This window comes from Xiphophorus couchianus, chromosome 8 (assembly GCF_001444195.1).
Source record: "Xiphophorus couchianus chromosome 8, X_couchianus-1.0, whole genome shotgun sequence".
Classification (NCBI taxonomy): Eukaryota; Metazoa; Chordata; class Actinopteri; order Cyprinodontiformes; family Poeciliidae; genus Xiphophorus; species Xiphophorus couchianus.
This window is the reverse complement of record NC_040235.1, coordinates 428248-447386: the sequence shown is the minus strand read 5'-3', so window position 1 is coordinate 447386 and position 19139 is coordinate 428248. Positions and strand designations below refer to the sequence as shown.

At 38.9% G+C, this 19139-nt stretch overlaps 1 protein-coding gene across 2 annotated transcripts in view; it reads left to right on the top strand.

Moving 5' to 3' along the window:
- Positions 1 to 19139, top strand: part of prrc1 (proline-rich coiled-coil 1) — a 43509-nt gene that overhangs the window by 12079 nt on the left and 12291 nt on the right. For both annotated transcript variants that reach the window (XM_028026084.1, XM_028026081.1), the window contains exon 3: positions 5783 to 6175. In XM_028026084.1, the coding sequence (XP_027881885.1) occupies positions 5783 to 6175 (393 nt within the window). The remainder of the gene's footprint in view (positions 1 to 5782; positions 6176 to 19139) is intronic.

Below are 19139 nucleotides of genomic sequence, written 5' to 3'. Positions count from 1 at the left end.
CCTCCACACCACATTGATAACCCCCACTCTCCTAAGCTTGTTCAGAGCCCTAACCCAAGTTCCTTGAAACTTAATCAGAAACTTCATATATTAAGTCAAACCGATCTAGTCTCACCTGAAGTACAGAGGATTGTGGTTGAACATGTTGTCAAAACTACAGAGAAGACATCTAATGGTCACTCCACCCTTAGGTTGAGAGCTTTTTCTGGAAGAAACCCTAGACCATATCCCGAAGTTGACTATGAAACATGGCGTTCCCATGTTGACTTAATGATGGGAGACACATCTCTTTCTAACTTGGAAAAAACCCGAAAAATTCTTGAAAGCCTTTTCACTCCAGCTTCAGATGTCATTCGGCCTCTTGGGCCTGATGCATCCGTTGATGACTATCTTAGGCTGCTTGAGTCGGCATTTGGCACTGTTGAAGATGGTGAGGAACTGCTTGTGCGATTCATGAACACTTTGCAGGATCCTGGGGAGAAACCATCTGCGTACTTGCATCGCCTACAGGTGGCACTGAGTCTTGCAGTGCGCCGGGGTGGTGTAGACCCCCGAGAAAGAGACAGACAGCTTCTTAAGCAATTTCAAAGAGGCTGTTGAGATGATAACCTGCTGACAGAACTGCAGTTGGAGTTAAAGAAAAATAATCTGCCCACGTTTGCAGAACTATTACTCCTACTCCGTATTGCAGAAAACAGACAAGAAGTTAAAAGCACAAGAATGAGAAAACACTTTAGTGCAACCAAACAAAAAGCAGCGTCACATGAACAAACTGTCACTGAAACAAAAATGGACTTTTCCGAAACAACTTCAAACACTTTAAGTGATCTGAAAAAACAGGTTGCTGATTTAAAAAGCCAATTAGCAGCAGTTATGAAACAAAAGAAACAAACAGTACCTAAGAAGAACCAAACAACAAAACCTGACCATGCAAACCCTGAACCCAACTTACCTTCACACAGCCGCCCTAGTTCACGGCCCAAGCCTTGGTACTGCTTTCGCTGTGGGGAGGACGGACATATTGTTGCCAACTGTGAATCTGAGCCAAACCCTGCACTTGTAGAGGCAAAACGTAAAGAACTAAAAGCAAAAAGGCAAATATGGGATAGACAACACAATGGCTCTGCTTCTTTAAACTGAAGTTTGCCTCTGTTGAGGGACAAACAGAGGCTACCACAGAGTCAAACCGTCCCCTTGAACCCAAGCAAAATGTGCCGACTAAAAAACGTGCCATTTTAAAGTCGCATACTAAAACCGGCAGATTCAAACTGCCTCAAGGTTTAATCGGTACTAAAAGTACAGCCCAAGTAAAGATTGACAGCAATACTGTAAACTGCTTACTCGATTCTGGCTCCCAGGTGACCACGGTCCCACAATCATATTATGAACAACATCTGTCCAGTCATCAGATTAAGCCACTTTTTGACCTACTCGAAGTAGAAGGTGCAAACGGCCAATCAGTGCCTTACTTAGGGTACATTGAAATGAACGTCACTTTTCCAAAAGAGTTTCTCGGCATTGAAGCCGATGTGTCAACACTTGCCTTAGTCGTGCCAAACATTCGAGCTGCTTCCCAGTCTTTGGTGTTAATTGGAACTAACACCTTAGATGTGCTTTATGAATTGTATAACGAAGCATGTCCCGGACTGCAGCCTCTCATTTCAGATGGTTATAAGGCAGTGTTAAAAGTGCTAGAGTTAAGACACAAACAGACCAAAGGCAGTAGCCTTGGTCTAGCAACCATGTATAACAAAGGCCCTCAGCTAGTCCCAGCAGGCCAGACAGTTGTCCTGGAAAGCTTGGTAGCAGTGTCAACTAATACCACAGAGAGATCCGTGCTGCTAGAGCACCCATCCTTTTCAACCTTACCTGGGGGTGTCCTAGTAAAGCCAAGTCTCATCAGCTTACCTGAGCGAGCACCCTACCTGATACCAGCTGTTCTCACCAATGAAACTGAACATGATGTGACAATCCCTCAAAAATGTGTGATTGGAGAGATCCACACGTTCCAGAGAGTCCTCTCTCACCAACATTCAGTGGGATCTTCCAAATCTGAAGTCGGTCAAAAACACAATCTGGTTTTTAACTTTGAGTCCTCTCCTATCAGTACTGAGTGGAAAGAGCACATCTTGCATAAGCTCAATAACATGCCAGAGGTTTTTGCACAAAATGACCTTGATTTCGGTCGGACTGATCAAGTCAAGCACAACATTAAACTGTCAGATGAAACTCCATTCAAACACAAAGCACGACCCATACACCCCAATGACCTAGAAGCCGTCCGTAAACATTTACAGGAGCTGCAACAAGCAGGCGTGATTCGAGAATCCACTTCACCGTTCTCTTCGCCCATTGTCGTTGTGCGAAAGAAAAATGGTGACGTCCGTCTCTGTATAGATTACAGAAAACTCAATTTGCAGATTGAATGTATATTATATTCTTTTTTTACCACATATAAGCTAATCTATTTAGTTTTACTAATATGTTGGAAAAATTGTGTTCTGTTAACTTGTTGTTATACAACATGAAAGAAAAAAATAAGAAGAACTTGAGAAATGATTAAATAGCATCTTATGTGCTAAAATGTTTTACTTTGGCCTTGTTATAGGTCAGGTTTTTTTTTTTTTTGGAGTTTGTACAGTACACTTTTGGCTTGGAGGGCCAAAGATTCCAAGACCCTCTTCACCTGAAACTGGATGGCGAGCCCCAGCCCAGAGGACCAGGCGCACGGGTCGATAGTGACCCGACTGGTCACCAGCTGAGAGACTTTGAGACTGAAGAATTAATTCATTGGAGACTGAAGTATTCAATTTATTTATTTATTTTTTTTTTTTAAAAGCGCGCAGTATTTGTTTGTCTGTTTTAAATGTGGATCCACAATTGTTTATTATATTAAATATTTGCTCTTTTCTTGTAGACACTGTGTGTTCTGTTGTTGCTCATACCTGGGTTCCCTAGAATTTAAAATCTTCTGATTAGGCCCAACTTCCTATATATATAGTATAAATTAATTAACCTGTTTTTGTGAGTTGCAGGTTACACTTGCCTGAAGATCGCCTCCTTCCAGACCAACCTCCTTTCACAAACACTGGCGTTGATTACTTTGGCCCGTTTGAGGTTAAACGGGGCCGGGGTACTGTCAAGAGATACGGGGTAATGTTCACGTGTCTCACTCTCCGAGCTGTGCACATTGAAATTGCTGACAGCCTTGATACGGACTCCTGCATAAACGCCATCCGCCGTTTTGTATGTAGGAGAGGTCAAGTTACCACCATGAGGTCAGACAATGGCACAAATTTTGTGGCGGCTGAACGAGAACTAAGGGAAGCCATCCAACAGTTGGATAATGAAAGAATTGAGAGAGTCCGACAACCAAAGGGGATAAAGTGGATATTCAACAGCCCAGCTGCCTCTCATCAAGGTGGGGTTTGTGAAAGGCAAATTCGCACTGCACGAAGAATTCTCAATTCCCTACTGAAAGATCAGTCAGTGAACGACGACGGTCTACATACAGTAATGTGTGAAGTCGAGAGTATAATCAATGGTAGGCCGCTCACAAGTGTTTCAGATGATGCCAATGACCTTGAGCCTTTAACCCCAAACCATTTGCTACTTCTGAAGGCTCAACCAACCCTGCCTCCAGGCGGCGTCTTCAGCGAAGATGACATCTACACCAGAAGAAGGTGGAAGCAAGTCCAATATCTCGCAGACTTATTCTGGGCTCGTTGGACATGCGAGTATCTTCCACTTCTTCAGGAGCGACAGAAATGGCTGAAGCCTAGAAGAAACTTCATGTCAGGCGATGTAGTGCTTTTGGTGGACAGTTCCTCCCCCTGCAACTCCTGGGTCATGGGAAGAGTAGTTGAAACACTGCCAGACTCAAGTGGAGCAGTGAGAAGAGTGAAGTTGAAGACCAATACCAGCACGCTGGAGCGACCTGTGAACAAGCTATGCCTGTTTCAGGAAGCTACGCCAGAGGACTAATGAAGAAGACAAGTTGATATGTGGACATTTTTTTTAAGGATTTTGACTCTTGGTGTTTTAAGTTTATAATTGCTTCGTTTTCCAGCCTAACCAATTAGGGGCCGGGTAATGTAAGAGCCAGTTAATGGGGAATTCATATAGAATAATAATTTAGATTAAAATGTATAAATATGCTTAATTTAATTTTAAGAAATTCATGATGAGTATATTTTCTAGAATGTATAACTTAGTGTCAGGTCTAAATACCTATTAAACAAACACAGGAAAGACAAGAGAGTTAGATTCTTTGTTTCTCGCGAGGAGAGCAGACAGAGATGTGCTTTCAGTTACAAATCTCCAAACTGCTCTGAAACACATCTGCCTGCTTCCTCTTTTTATTTTCAGTGTCCCTATCACACTGAGCGCTGCAACTTTAAGGGGTGGGGTCAACAATTCATCACATGGTTGCAGCGCTGATAACATTCACTATCTAGACACATGTTATCTACACTCTAGATCCCTTTTGCTCCAAGCACGGCGTCGAATCGGACACGTTATATAGCTTCAAAGCAACGGCTTTGTAGCACAAAGAAGAGCTGAGTTTATTTCAGGACTGATAAACTCAGCTGGGAGCAACTAGCACCTCTGTCTTATAGGAAGTCCTGCAGGGCAACAGCTGCTGAGAGTAGCTGTCACCTCTATTTCCCAAGGAAGCCTCAGGAAGGAATCAAAGTTATTTAACACACAGAAACATTATCTAAATGTAACTACAAGGCTACATGATACAACGAATATTTGATACTACTAATAATACAATTTACCCAACACTTAGTTAATATAAAGGGATACTTTTACTGTGAAAAGTAATTTTGGCTTCCACTACGTAATGCATAACATTCATATTGCCCGTATGCACGTTTGAGGTCAGATTGCAGTTGGATGCGGTGGAAGCAACACAATTTTTTGACCGATATGTACAGAGCCTTTCATTTCTTCTGTAAGTGTACTTTTGGAGTTCTTTAAGTAAACATCATAAAAGAAGACTTGGTTTCAGTCGAGTGATTCAAATATTGATTGTTAGACAAACTGCAAAGGTGGTACAACGAACTTTTGGGACGCAGAGTGCCACTACAGTACCTATTTGCTTAGTTAAATCCAGGTGGCGACTTTTTTTTTGGCCAGGCAGTGTATTATGATCAGTAAAACTAAATGGTAAAAACATCAACATATTGCTCTTTTGGGAAAAGAAATTAGCAATAAAAATTTTAAGGAAATTATTTTCTTAATTATTTCACAAGTTTGGTATTTTAAAGACTTAAATAAAAAAAAAATCTAATCAAATGAATGATTAAATTTGTCTCAATTTAAAGCTTATCAAACCATGACAATAATTTTTACAGTATGTGACACTATTGGTTATTAGCAGCCTTTTACTGTAAAAATAAATATTTACGCATACCAAGCTCTTCAGCTGACATGATTTAGGCTCTACACTGATGCCTTGGACACATGAGTTAGGAGTAATTTCACATGCCAGGTTGTTGACCTGCCAGCATGACGGCATGGTTTTCAGTACACTTTAATGCTTCACTTTAATGAAAGAACTGTTAGCCTCAGTGCGTCAATTGCAGCTAAAAATGTATTGTGCAAAGGATGACACATAACTAACATGCTAAGACGCCTTTGGATTCATAATATAGAATCTATAAATTCTCAATCCTTCATGCACTGCGCCAGCCTTTCTCTGGCTCTCAAAAAAACTTTTGTATATGTTAAGCAGAGAGGAAAAGAGATCTGATTTTTGTCCTCTTTGTTTCAGGTCTGTCAAGTCAGCATTCTCTCTCTGGAACCAGCTCTATCACAAATTGTTCAACTTCCGTCTCTAACCCTCCTCCATCCATTGATTCCCTTCCTCACTTCAGTAGCTCTTTGACTACGCCATGTTCAATTCTCTCCCAGTTGCCTCCCTCGTCAACTCTTGTCTTACCTTTCCCTACCAGTTCTACCTTCCTTCCTGTGGATTCCCCCCCTTTGCCTCCTCTACCTTCTTCTGTTAGTCCACTCTCAGCAGCTGGTATAGCTGCCTCTCCTGTACACCCACCCATGACAGGGTTCTCTACAAGTGCTGGATACGACATAACACGGGGTCATGCTGGACGAACACCACAGACGCCCTTGATGCCTACATTCTCTAATGCTTCTCCACTGCCAGGTAGGAACAGTTCATTGTTATTAGTGTTTAACAATCAAGAATTTGAATTGATTAAGATTTTTCCAGTGTTGTGGAAAAACATTAATTGCCAAGCACTATTAGGTGAAAATCACGGACAAGTTTATTTAATACCATGAGCATGATATGTGAGTCACAAGCTCAAAAACTCATGAACAGGTCAGATTAAAGCTCCAAATAACTCTCAGAGTAGGTTCTGTGTGTACGCCGAGATGGCTCAAAGTTGGCTCTGACAACCGGCAGGCAAAATAACAGTTTTATACCAAGGTAGGGATAACAAATCCAAAACAGTAGAGAGTCATTCTGGCCTGAGGAGCTGCAGAAGACATCTAACCCTGGATTTCTAGCTTAGCAAGGTTCATTTGGTGGTGGTTTATAAACACTATGAAAAAAATCATAACATAATATGTTATAACCCTTTAATAACATAAAGCTAAATTTTTAAAGTTTAATCTGTAATATTTTTATAACAAATTTATATCAGAACATAATTTCTTGGTTAATGACAAGTTGTCATAACAAAGACATTTTGAATAATGTCAACTTTGTATTAAAAGTGTCATGATTTGACACTTTACGACAATAGTCATAAATGTTCATGAAGACTTACTCAGTTCATGACAGGTGTTATGTCATGTTTATGACAGTGTCATGACGGTCTTATTCGCAACCGTCAAATAAAGTGTTACCGAATATTGTTTAAAATAAAAGATAAGATAAGAGAAATAAGATAAGATAAGATCAATCTATATTGTCATTGTCACAAGGACAACGAAATTCAAAGGGTGCCATCAGTCGGTGCACATGGCCAAAAACAAAAAATAACTGTCTCACAATTCACACACAACGCAAGAATCAACAAACAACTGGCAAAAGAAAAAAAAATAAGAACAGCCACATTCTCACATACATCATTTATGATGATTAATGGTTGATTCAATAAATGTTAAAGGCTTTCATATTATATATTCCTCTTTGGTTATGCCTTATTTGTCTTATTGCTCAGAAATCTGGGGAAATGCAAGTAAGACAACCATTGATATATTAATTAAGTTGCAAAAAAAGCTATAAGGCTTATTAATAAGGTGGGATATTGTAAACTCTTTATTAAAAGTAAAACATTAAAATTTAAGGCTAATGGGTAGGGTAGGGCTAAAAATACTGGAAATAATGTATAAAGCATTGAACTACCAGTCTTCCTTCTGGTATTCATAAATGATTTAAGCTAAGAGAAAATAAATATAATTTGCTAGATTTATTTATATTTGAATGTGCATAAGAGAAGAGCCAGATAAAGTCTAGATGTTTCAGTTATTGGTGTGAAGCTGTGGAATGACTTGAAAAAGTCCTTTCTTGATGAACTTTAAAAGAGCTTTAAAATGTAAAATTATCAAATCTTACGCTGTTATATAGATTTATATATGTATTGTGAAGATATCCTGGTGGGTTGTTGGGTATAAACACAGGGTAGGCAAAAATAAGCTTTGCTTCAGCCTATTCCTTTTTTGGTAAATTGTGGGTTTGTTTATTATTGTTTTTTTCTTTTCTTTTGTTGTTTCCTGTATTTAATGTGGACAATTTACCAAAATAAAGCGATTGATTGATTGAAAGGTTTTTAGGGTGAGAATTGGAAAAATGATCCCTTATTGTAAGGACATTGAAAGACTATAACTGTAGGGTCATAGAAAGTCATTCAGATAATGTCATGAAAGCAAGTGTCTTTTAATTCAGAATCAGCATTATTGTCATTGTACAAAAGCAACACAGCCCATCCAAAGAACAAAAACAAGACTAAATGTAACATAAGACATGGGTAGACAGGTGCCTGAAGCTGCAGCCATCATGGAAGGTACTGCTCTTTTGTTAGATGACAAAAAATATCATGAGTGTAGATGACGGAAAAAATCATATGTGTAACATTTTGCTTGTTTTTGTTTTGGGTGTTTTTGACGGAATTAGGTGATTTTATTGCCAGATCACTTTTCCATTTTGCTAGATCTCACAGTAGCTTTTATACCTAAAGCGAAAAATTAACAGCCAATCCAGGTGATCTGTATTGGTGATCGGTAGTGATCAGTCCTCATGGGTAATTGGTATCGGAATTGGTAGTAAAACGTCTAATCGGAGGATCCCTGGGACTACCATTTTCCTTTTCGGCTCCTTCTCTCTCCCTTTCCAATAAGAGGTTTTCCCCAGTGTATTATAAGTCTGGCAGCCCGCCATGCTTTACTAGACCCCCCGCCAAGCTAAACATTGCTTGATTTTATTTTTAGAAAAATTAACAGTTGGGGCTAGGCCTGTCACGATAGCAAATTTTGCTGAGCGATTAATTGTCTCAAAAAATTATTGCGATAAACGATAATATTGTCTGAAGACCTTTTTACACTGATTTAATAGAAATGACGTAATAATGCATGTGATTTCCTGCCAAAGATAGATACACATTATTTTCAAAAGAATATTTAACACTGGAGCTGATAAACAAAACAAAACAACCAAAATAAACAAAACAACCAAAAACAAAATGGATTCTCAGTCTCCATTAACAAAAAATGTACTTGTAAAAACTAAACAACATAAAGCCAAAGTGGAAATAAATACTGCATTCAACCAAAAGAGTGCAGATTATGAAGTCTGTATACTATGTTGCCCTTCAGTAATAATTAAATTTAAATAGAGAAGATGGGCACATCGACTACCTGATGCAATAGTTCACACTACATGATTTTTTGCTCCTATTTTTCCCCATACAACAATCTTAGACCTTTGGCCTTCCTAAGGTTGTGTGGTGTGTTACGGTAGATCCTCCTTGCCGCTCCGATCTAAATCAGGGTTTTTTCCCCGACTGGGAGCTTAACTCAGCCTGTTGAATGTGACAGGCAGCCAATCAGAAAGCGCGGATTCTCCTCAGTGTTTTCTGAGGGGAAATTACGTCGGGGAATCCCAAACAGCTGACACGGTGCAACCCGCGAAACAACATTAATGTTTATTCAACATGCAAAGAATATAGAAATGACAAGAGGATGAGTTGGAGCGAAATTGCTACCGCAGTTGATAAACCCGGTAACTTTTCAGCTGTTCTTCGTTAACGTGACGTAAATAGGTTATAATGATTTTCATTCAGTCAGGACTTTACGCTGACACTAGCCACATGCATTGCAGGTAGATTGTAGTAATGCATTGATTAATACCTGGTTTTAAAATTAGTTCACTGGACTTGTAGCCATTATTTTGTGCCCATTGTTGGACACCACACGGCAGGAACAAACCCGATCAAACCGTTATACCAAGGATTTCTGTCGGCTAATGTGTGGTCTGTCAGGTTTTGAAAATGGGCCGACAATCAGCCGACAGCTCTAAGATCGTGTCGTGTGCGCTGGGCTTTACACTAAGGAAATGAGGAAGGGAGGGTCAGTGGAGAGCACCGGAGTTGAGCCTTTTTTCATTCGGTGTCATTAACAGAAAGAGAAAAAGGTCGGAAGAGACGATAATGCCGATAATTGAAATGACGTCGATAGTTTTAATTTATCGTACGATTAATCGATTTATCGTTTATCGCGACAGGCCTAGTTGGGGCGGAAAAAAATATAAATTGCTTAACTTTCTTTTATCTTAAAGCCCAATTGCAAGTGTCTCCGGTGTTCTCAGAGTTTCACTTGCGGAGCAGATTTATTTCTAAAAGATTTATAGGTTTATAGTTTATGCATTTAAAGTTGGGATCAGACCAATCACACAGCACTCGCCTCTGCGCATCGCGTCCCAAGCTGCTGCTGCTCTGTCTCTGAAGTTATCTCAGTGCGGATCCCGCTCGCCTCCTTTCTCTCAAATTGGACACAGGCTGACCTGTAGGGATATTTACATCAACCCCCAGTGAGGAATTATTACGGTATGTTCCTTTGAAGAACATAAATGTTAAGAGTTTAAAATGAACCACATTAGCTCTGGTTACTCAGCTCTATGTGAACTGCGAGTGACTGAGGGTCACTGCGCTTAACACAAACCCTGTAAATTCTAGACACTAACAGGTACCATAGAATTGCACAAAAATCCGTGAGGGACGGCGGAGTCCCTGCTTGAAATTCCGTGAAAGAGGTGTACGGAGCCTTGTGCCAGAAGCCCATTAAAATGCTGTCTACATTGTTTTAAACTGTGTGATTGTGAGCGTGAGTGGAATAAAAATAGCAATAGGTATTTTGTTCCATATAACACAGTAGAAGTGTAACAGGTAAACCTTTTATGGATGCAAACTCGACTAAAAACCCACCTGTTTAGAATTGTATTTGAAACGTAATCAATTACAAATATATTGATGGAACCTGACTTAATGTCGTGTTTTGATTGTTGATTCTATGTTGCATTGTGTTTTTGTGTTTGATATGATGTAAAGCATTTTGAAATGCCTTGCTGCTGAAATGTGCTATACAAATAAAATTTTGATTGATTGATTGATTGAAAAACAGGAATAACTTGAAGAAGTGCGTTGAGTAAGCAGTGAGAATGATTTATATTTGTGAACAAAAACTGATGCGGCCTTTACATCTCAACACGCTGCTCAGCGTGTTGCTCTGTCTTCCCTGTAAAATTTATGTATGTGTTCCCGGATGGCCGGAGCGTTGGTGGTTAACGAACCAGTGGCCAGAGCTAACCAGAGGTAACCATGCAGGTTCAGCCGGTGAGGAGCTTTCGCGCTCTCCTCAGAGTCACGCTTCACGCTCGTTTTATATTATCTTATTATTTTTAGTACAATTTTTCCGGTTACACAATGGATCAAACCATATCAAATGCTTTCCCAACCTAAAAAGCAATAAGTTATAAATGCAGTTTACTAATTTGTATTTGTGAGCAAACAGAGCTCAAACTCAAAGATTAAACTCATAGTATCAAATTGTTGCTATGGTAAGAAAACAGTATAACTATTAAGATTGTCCTTTGAACTTTTATAAAGTAAACTTGCCAGCTCCTTAACATCTTAAATTTAAATGTTAAATCATTTTAAATCATTTAATTTATTTATGCTGAAATTAAATTGAGCAGCATTGATAATTCCAATAAACAAATATTACACTTATGTATCTGTGGTCTTTGTTAAAATATTATCATTTATCTCCATTATCATGGAGCCTCTGACTTAATTTCTATTAAACAGAAGTGCAAATAATTGCTATTCATTTTAATTGTATTTTTTGATTAGTTGTTTTTAAGACTATTTGTGGGTTTAAATAGCGTTTCACTGGTGATGTCTTCCCGTAACATATAATTATCCAGTAATATTTTTACTTTTCCTGTCTACTTAACATCTTTTAATACAAAAACATGGTGGACCACAGGTGGGTCGCCTCGGTTCCCCGACCACCAGGCTTAGCAAGTTTTCTGGGGGAAACCCTTTGCTACATTCTGGTGCGAAATATAAAAGTTTGTCTGCCACAAGATTGTTTGAACTTCCTTCTCTTCTCTCTCCTCTCTGCATCCACAATGCCTCCTTTTCAACTTTTCTAAGAGTTCTGGCTTCAGTTGTGGTATTTCCTCAATTTTAATCAGCTGCTCCTTGTTATAAACCAATCTGTTGCTATGGTTCTTATGCACATCATAAGAAAGTAACAATGTATGGAAAAATATTCCCAAAATCAGTCAAACTACACAATGTCCTAAGCAAGAAGGAGCAATTGTCCAAACAAAGCTATGTTCCTCCCTGAAAGGCAGAAATGAAGGTTTGAAAAAGAAAAAAAATCAATCCACACTGAGCACTCTCCTGAGCACAGGCAGTTTTAGACGAAGTTTCCAAAACTTATTGGTAGCACAGCTCTTCTCTGTGGGCAGGTTTGGCATTGCCCTGGTGATCCTGTTATACAGATTTTTATCCCAAGTGATCTCCAAACGTAAGTGTACAGGGGGCTACATAGCCATTCCCTTGTTGGACATTTTGATGTAGTAACAACTTTACAATGTGCTCAAGCCAGATGCTACTGGCTATATATGGCTCGAAACATAACTATGTGGTGTTTGCAATGTGTGGTGTATGAGACATGCCAGTAGCAAATGCCTCATCAGCAGGTCCCTTTAAAACATGTTGCCTCAAAGCCGTTTTGATAGAAATAGCAATGAATTTCACAAAATTGCTTGTCACTGCTCATGGAAACAGATACATGTTTGTTGTAATGAACTATTTCACAAAGTACATTGACCTGTATGCATTTCTTGACCTGTAGCAAAAGTGCTTGTTTGAAGACTACATTAGTCGCCACATTGTTCCCCACAGCCTACACACAGACCAGGGATGTCAGGCAAAAAAGCTCGCTAATATTTTAGAGACTTTTAGTCTAACACTACATGTCAAACAAGCAACACACACTCAAGGACACACACTGGATCTGGTTATCAGTAAGGGTGTGAATATTGTCTCTGTAATATTTTTACTGTCTCTGTAATTGATGTTGCCCTGTCAGATCACTTCGCTGTTATCTTTGAAAGTTCTTTATCTTTTAACCCACTTATACAAACAGCAACCATCACAAAACGTTCTCTCACTGAAAACACAGCAGGAACTTTTAATCAAATCTATTCTTCTTCCTCACCCTTAAGCTGTATTAATGTAGATAAGTTGGTAAATGATTTTCAGTCTAAAGTTTCAGATATTATTGATTCTATTGCCCCAATTAAAATGAAGGTTGTGTCTGGCATTTCTCCATGGAGAAATGCACAAACAGTTAGATCTGCAAGACAACTCTGCCTTAGGGCAGAACGAAAATGGCGTAAAACTCAACTTCACGTTCATTGTGACATCTATAAAGAAAGAATACGTAACTATCATTTAACACTAAAACATGCAAGAGAGGCTTTCTTTGCAGATGTCATAAACAAAAACATTAACAATGCTCGAGCTTTATTTGCAACAGTTGACAGAATCACAAACCCTCCTGTGACGTTACCGCCTGAATTCCAATGTATTGCCGCCTGCAACCAGTTTTCCAGCTTAATTTAATTTAATTTAATTGGTTTATTTGGTAGGGACAGACATACAGCGACATAGATAAACTGAACAAAACAGCAGTCCCATGTTTACGTCATAGTGCAATAGCAACAGCTAATTCGCAGCACTTGTCCCTAGATGGGCTTTAAAAAAAAAAAAAAAACCTCTAAAAGTTAAAGTAATAATCGAACAAACAGTGAAACATGAAACATCAAAAGTAGGTACAGTTCTGTTTTTGACACAACCAGAGTTTTGTTTGCTTCTTAAACATACTGAAACTGGTTACAGACTTTAAATCAACAGGAAGTGAGTTCCAAACTGCAGATCCTCTCATGGACAGAGCACTTTGAGCAAAAGTGGTTCTTCGAAAGGGAACCTTACAATTTCCATTTGAAGCTGCTCTAGTAGATCTGCTGTTGCCCTGCAGTCTATTTATGCAATCACTTAATGATTTAGGTGCATATCCATTTAAACACTTAAAAATCAATTTTAAAAGATTATAATTTATAAAATCAGAAAAGTCAAAAATGCCGAATTTAGCCAAAATGTGACAATGATGGAATCTGATTGGCTTTTGATATAAACCTTTCAAAGACCGATTATAGAGTCTTGCTAATGGTTTGAGTATAGTTTGACTAGTCTGAGACCAGACAGTAGCTCCATAGGGAAAATGTGAAAGGATCATTGAGTTAAAAAGCATCTCTGCACAGTGATGTTTCACAAATCAACAAATCAATCACACACAGAGTGCGTTGTGTTGATTCTTGCGTTGTGTGTGAATTGTGAGACAGTTATTTTTTGTTTTTGGGCATGTACACCAACTGATGGCACCCTTTGAATTTCGTTGTCCTTGTGACAATGACAATAAAGATTTATCTTATCTTATCTCTTATCTATCTTGAAGAGTTAAACAATTTCTAACAATTTTAAAACAGTTTATATTTGATCTAACAGTTTTGCTGATTTTATCAACATGGCTCCTAAAATTTAACTGAGCATCCAGAATAATTCCTAAATATTTTTCTTGTGATACTTGCTCTATAGGGTTTCCATTGATCTGAATATTCAAGGACTGTAATGATGTTTTCTTGATTGAAAAGCAAAAGCTTCTTTTCAGAGCAAATTCAAAAAATCAGAGGATTAATCTGTACATTCACATTCATCTGTACATTCACTATAAAGCCACTATAAAGCTGTGCCCAAACAAAACAAATACAGGAAAAATGACCCAATTTCAACTACTTGATTATAAAACCCTACAGGAACTTATAAGTCAACTAAGCTCCAGTTCCTGCTGTCTGGATGTTTTACCCACACATTTCCTTAAGAAAGTCCTGCCTGTCGTTGCTACTGACCTGATCCAAATAGTAAACTCATCGCTCTCATCAGGCGTTTTCCCCCAGGCTTTAAAAACAGAAGTAATCAAACCACTTATAAAAAAGAACAATCTGAACAAATCACTAATGCAGAATTACAGGCCGATCTCCAACCTCCCATTCATCAGCAAAGTTATTGAAAAAGCTGTGTGTAAACAATTAACTAGCTTCCTAACTATAACCAACCTCTTTGACTCCTTCCAGTCTGGTTTTCGTGCTCACCACAGCACAGAGACCGCCCTCGTAAAAGTGTTCAATGACATCCATATAAATACAGACTGTGGGAGAACCACAGTGCTGGTTCTGTTGGACCTCAGTTCAGCTTTTGACACTGTTGACCATGACATATTACTGAATTGACTGGAGAGTTGGGTTGGACTCTCCGGTCCAGTGCTTAACTGGTTTGAATCCTACATAAAGAACAGGGATTTCTTTGTTTCAATTGGAAACTTCTCATCAAAGAGGTCAAAGGTCACATGTGGGGTACCCCAAGGTTCAATCCTAGGACCCCTTTTATACAATATTTATATGCTCCCACTAGCCCAGGTTATAACAGGAAATAATATTAGCTACCATAACTATGCAGATGACACACAGCTCTACATTATGATGTCACCAGGTGACTCAGAGCCCATCCAATCACTGAACAGATGCTTAGAACAGATAAATGTGTGGATGTGCCAAAACTTTCTCCAGCTGAACAGAAACAAAACTGAAGTTATTATTTTTGGACCTAAAGAGGAACGATGTAGAGTCAATGCACAGCTTCAGTTATTACAACTAAAAACCATCGATCAGGCCCGAAACCTGGGAGTAGTGATGGACTCTGACCTGAACCTCCAGAGCCACATAAAGACAGTTACAAAGTCGGCCTTCTATCACCTGAAGAACATTTCCAGGATTAAAGGACTAATGTCTCAGCCAGATCTAGAGAAACTCATCCATGCATTTATCTTTAGTCGCATTGATTATTGCAACAGCGTCTTCACAGGTCTGTCCAACAAATCAATCAAACAGCTGCAGCTGATCCAGAATGCTGCTGCTCGCATTCTCACTAAAACCAGGAAGATAGAGCACATAACACCAGCTTTAAAGTCCCTACACTTGCTCCCTGTAGCTCAAAGAATAGACTTTAAAATACTGTTGTTGGTTTACAAATCACTGAACTCCATTAAAGATCTGCTGTTGTTGTATCAACCTTCCAGACCTCTCAGGTCTTCTGGTTCTGGTCTGCTCTGCATCCCCAGAACCAGAACCAAACGAGGAGAAGCAGCTTTCAGCATCTATGCACCACAAATTTGGAACAAGCTTCCAGAAAACTGTAAAACAGCTGAAACACTGACTTCTTTTAAATCTCGAGTAAAAAACCACCTGTTTAGAATTGTATTTGAAATGTAATCAATTACAAATTTATTGATGGAACTTGACTTAATGCTGTGTTTTGATTGTTGATTCCATATTGCATTGTGTTTCTGTGTTGGTAATGATGTAAAGCACTTTGAAATGCCTTGCTACTATGTGCTATACAAATAAAATTTGATTGATTGATTGATTTGACTAAAGACCTTAGTAAATGTCTGTGTTCAAGTATGGGAGTACACAAAACAAGGACATATCCATATCATGTAATGTCAGTCAGAATGGTGGAATGGGCTAACGGATAAATAAAAGGACAGTTTGCCAAGTACCTTTATTCACAAGGTGGTTAGTGGGATGAACACATGAAACGGGCTGCGTTTGCATACAACACTCATGTTCATTCTACTACAAATTTTACATATGGACACCTTTTTTGGACACTCAAAAATACCACACAAAATACATCAAATCAATTAAAAGATACAGCAGTAAACTAGTTAAATTAATTTAATGGATCAAAAGGGGTCAGATAGAAAAAGTTGTTTAAGCAAATGTTTTCAGTTGTAATTGGAAATGGAGTGAATCAATATTTATAAGTTGGGATGGTTATGAATTCAAGGGGCAGTGCAGCTGAATGCTCTATGACCCATAGCAGTGAAATGGGCAGATGGGACAACAGGTAAATGGAGAAAGAGGATTGAGGCAGTTAATATTATGTAGGTGGAAGTAGGCAGACCTGGTGACGTGATTAATGTAGAATTTGAAGGATGGCGTGCTGTCAAGGATGACACCTAGACTATTAACCTGAGGTAAAATTATCAAGAGTGAAAGAAAAACTATCACTATCAGATGGGGTGGATTTGGTACCAATGATGAGAATCTCAGTTTTGGTGCTGAGTTTAGAGTGAACCAGGTTTTATGTCAGAGATACAAGCTATGGACCTTACCACAGGGGCCGCTTTTCATTGGCCGATGCCCATTCTACGTTGTAGCGCGGCTACCATGTGCGTGGCCGTCTCACAAACACATGCTTCCCGTTAGCTAAGTACATGGCAGTACCGTGTAGCATAATGGCAGTACTGATACTACCATTATGCTACACCTTGAAGCCTGTCTTACATTAGCTAAACAGATCAATATGCAATGTGTACTGTATCTGACATACACTAAAGTTTTTATTTTAGCAGAAAAGGCTTTGGACTAAACTGTTACTCGTGTTAGCCACGTTAGCACCAAGTACAGTTAGTCAATCAACCATCGCTGTGTTCAGGGAAGCGCTGATTAATAATCGAGAAATAAATATCGAGCCTGGAAACTCGTAACGGACTGAATGCTATGTTTTTAACGTAATCTTTGCTCGTCTTGCGGGGCACAGGCGATTGCCACGGTAACAGGTGTGCTTAAACTACAAAGATCAAGAGAGAGTAAAAAGGTACGAGTGGTTTTGAGTTGATGACTTGTTCGGGTTATTTTATCTTTGTTTCCTTTTGCTGTGGCGCATTACAGCCGCTGTAGTTTCTAAACGTTGGACTAATTACCTCGTTCGTTTGTGAGTATACGTCATTCACAACAAACATCAAATAGAACAAATATATTTCATAAAATTTTAACAAACAAATGGCTTCTACCGTGGTAATTATGTGAAATTAAATTAATTATACCCCAACTTCATAAGATTTGCCTTTACCTTTACAGAGCTCTTTGGTTCCTCCTATCAGTCTGTAGCTTCTCATATTGAGGTCATCAAACCAAATTTCAGATCTACCATAACTGACTGACACCTGCTGGCCTCAGGTTTGCAACCAGCTTGACTGAGAAACCAGTAACCTCCTCCCAGATGATGACATGAACTTGTTAGTTCCTTTGTCCATTGCAGTAGCTGATATATTGTGAAAATCCGGTAGAAATGATGCACTAATCGAGTCATGTTTACATAGAAACAACTCACCGCGAGGCTTTGTTTGTGAGACTTGTGGTCATGTGAATCGGTTGTGGGCGAAGCTTGTTAAGATCCATGAGGGAGGTAGGCGGAAGAGCAGACAAAGGTTTAGTGGTGATTTAGAGCTGGGTGTCATCAGTATAACAGTGAAGATAAACATCAAATTTACAGAATATATTGCCAAGGGGAAGAATGCAGATGATAAGATAAGATTTATTTGTCATTGTCATCAACAGATTACAACGAGATTGAGATTTGCTCGACTCGAGTTAAGATGCAGGTTATGTGTATATACATAATATACAAAGATAAAGAAATAAATAGTACAAAATGAGAAATAAATAGACATCAGAAGATGGTTGCAGTGCCTGGAGGTGTCGCAACAGAATTTACATTTTTAACAAAGTGGTGTCAAGAGCAGAAGTTCTTATGCCTTTGAATTTAGTGCCAAGAGAAGAGAAAAGAGAAGGGACCCCAAGTCAGAGCCTTGGGGTTTAGGATTTTTTATTTATTTTTTTATTTTTTACCCCTCCAAGGGGTCTTTTGTGGGCTCTAGTGTCCCTTATATGACAGTAGACTGACAGGAAACGGGGAAGGAGAGGGGGGAAGACATGCGGCAAATGTCGTCAGGTCCGGGAGTCAAACCCAGGACGGCCGCGTCGGGGACTCAAGGCCTCCAAATACGGGTTGCGCTAACCGCTACACCACCACGGCACGCCCCAGGATTTTTTATTTTTAGTGCATCAAGAACCTCTGAAACTACTCTGATGTTACTTTTTTAAAATTAATTATGATGCATTAAAATGTCATGGCTAAACTCAAAATTTAGCCATGACACTAAATTTAAGGTTTTTTGTACTCTGTAAGCCATCATTATTACAAAAATAAATGCTTGAAATAGTTCACTCTGTGATGACTGTATACTGTAATTTGAGTTTAACTTTATGAAAATAGAAAATTTTTCACAATATTCCACTTTTTGAGATGCAAATGTAAATGAAATTCATTCCTTAAATGAAAGGTGCGTACTGGGTTGCTCTGTTGAACAAGGCTCTCATTGGCCTAGTTCCTATTTATTTATGCAATTTCTGTCAGTGAACCGAAAGCCTTTCTGTCTGACGCTCTGACAGTTGTATCTCTATATTCCTCGTGTGAAAATAGCAAAAAGATGAAAACTTTCAATTTCTCTGCCCTCTCTACTTAAAAAGCCTTACAGTCTCAACTGGAATTGTCAGAACTTCGTTCAGTCCTTTCCACCAACAATGGAAATCCTAACATCAGTGCCTATGTTTTAAATCTTAACTT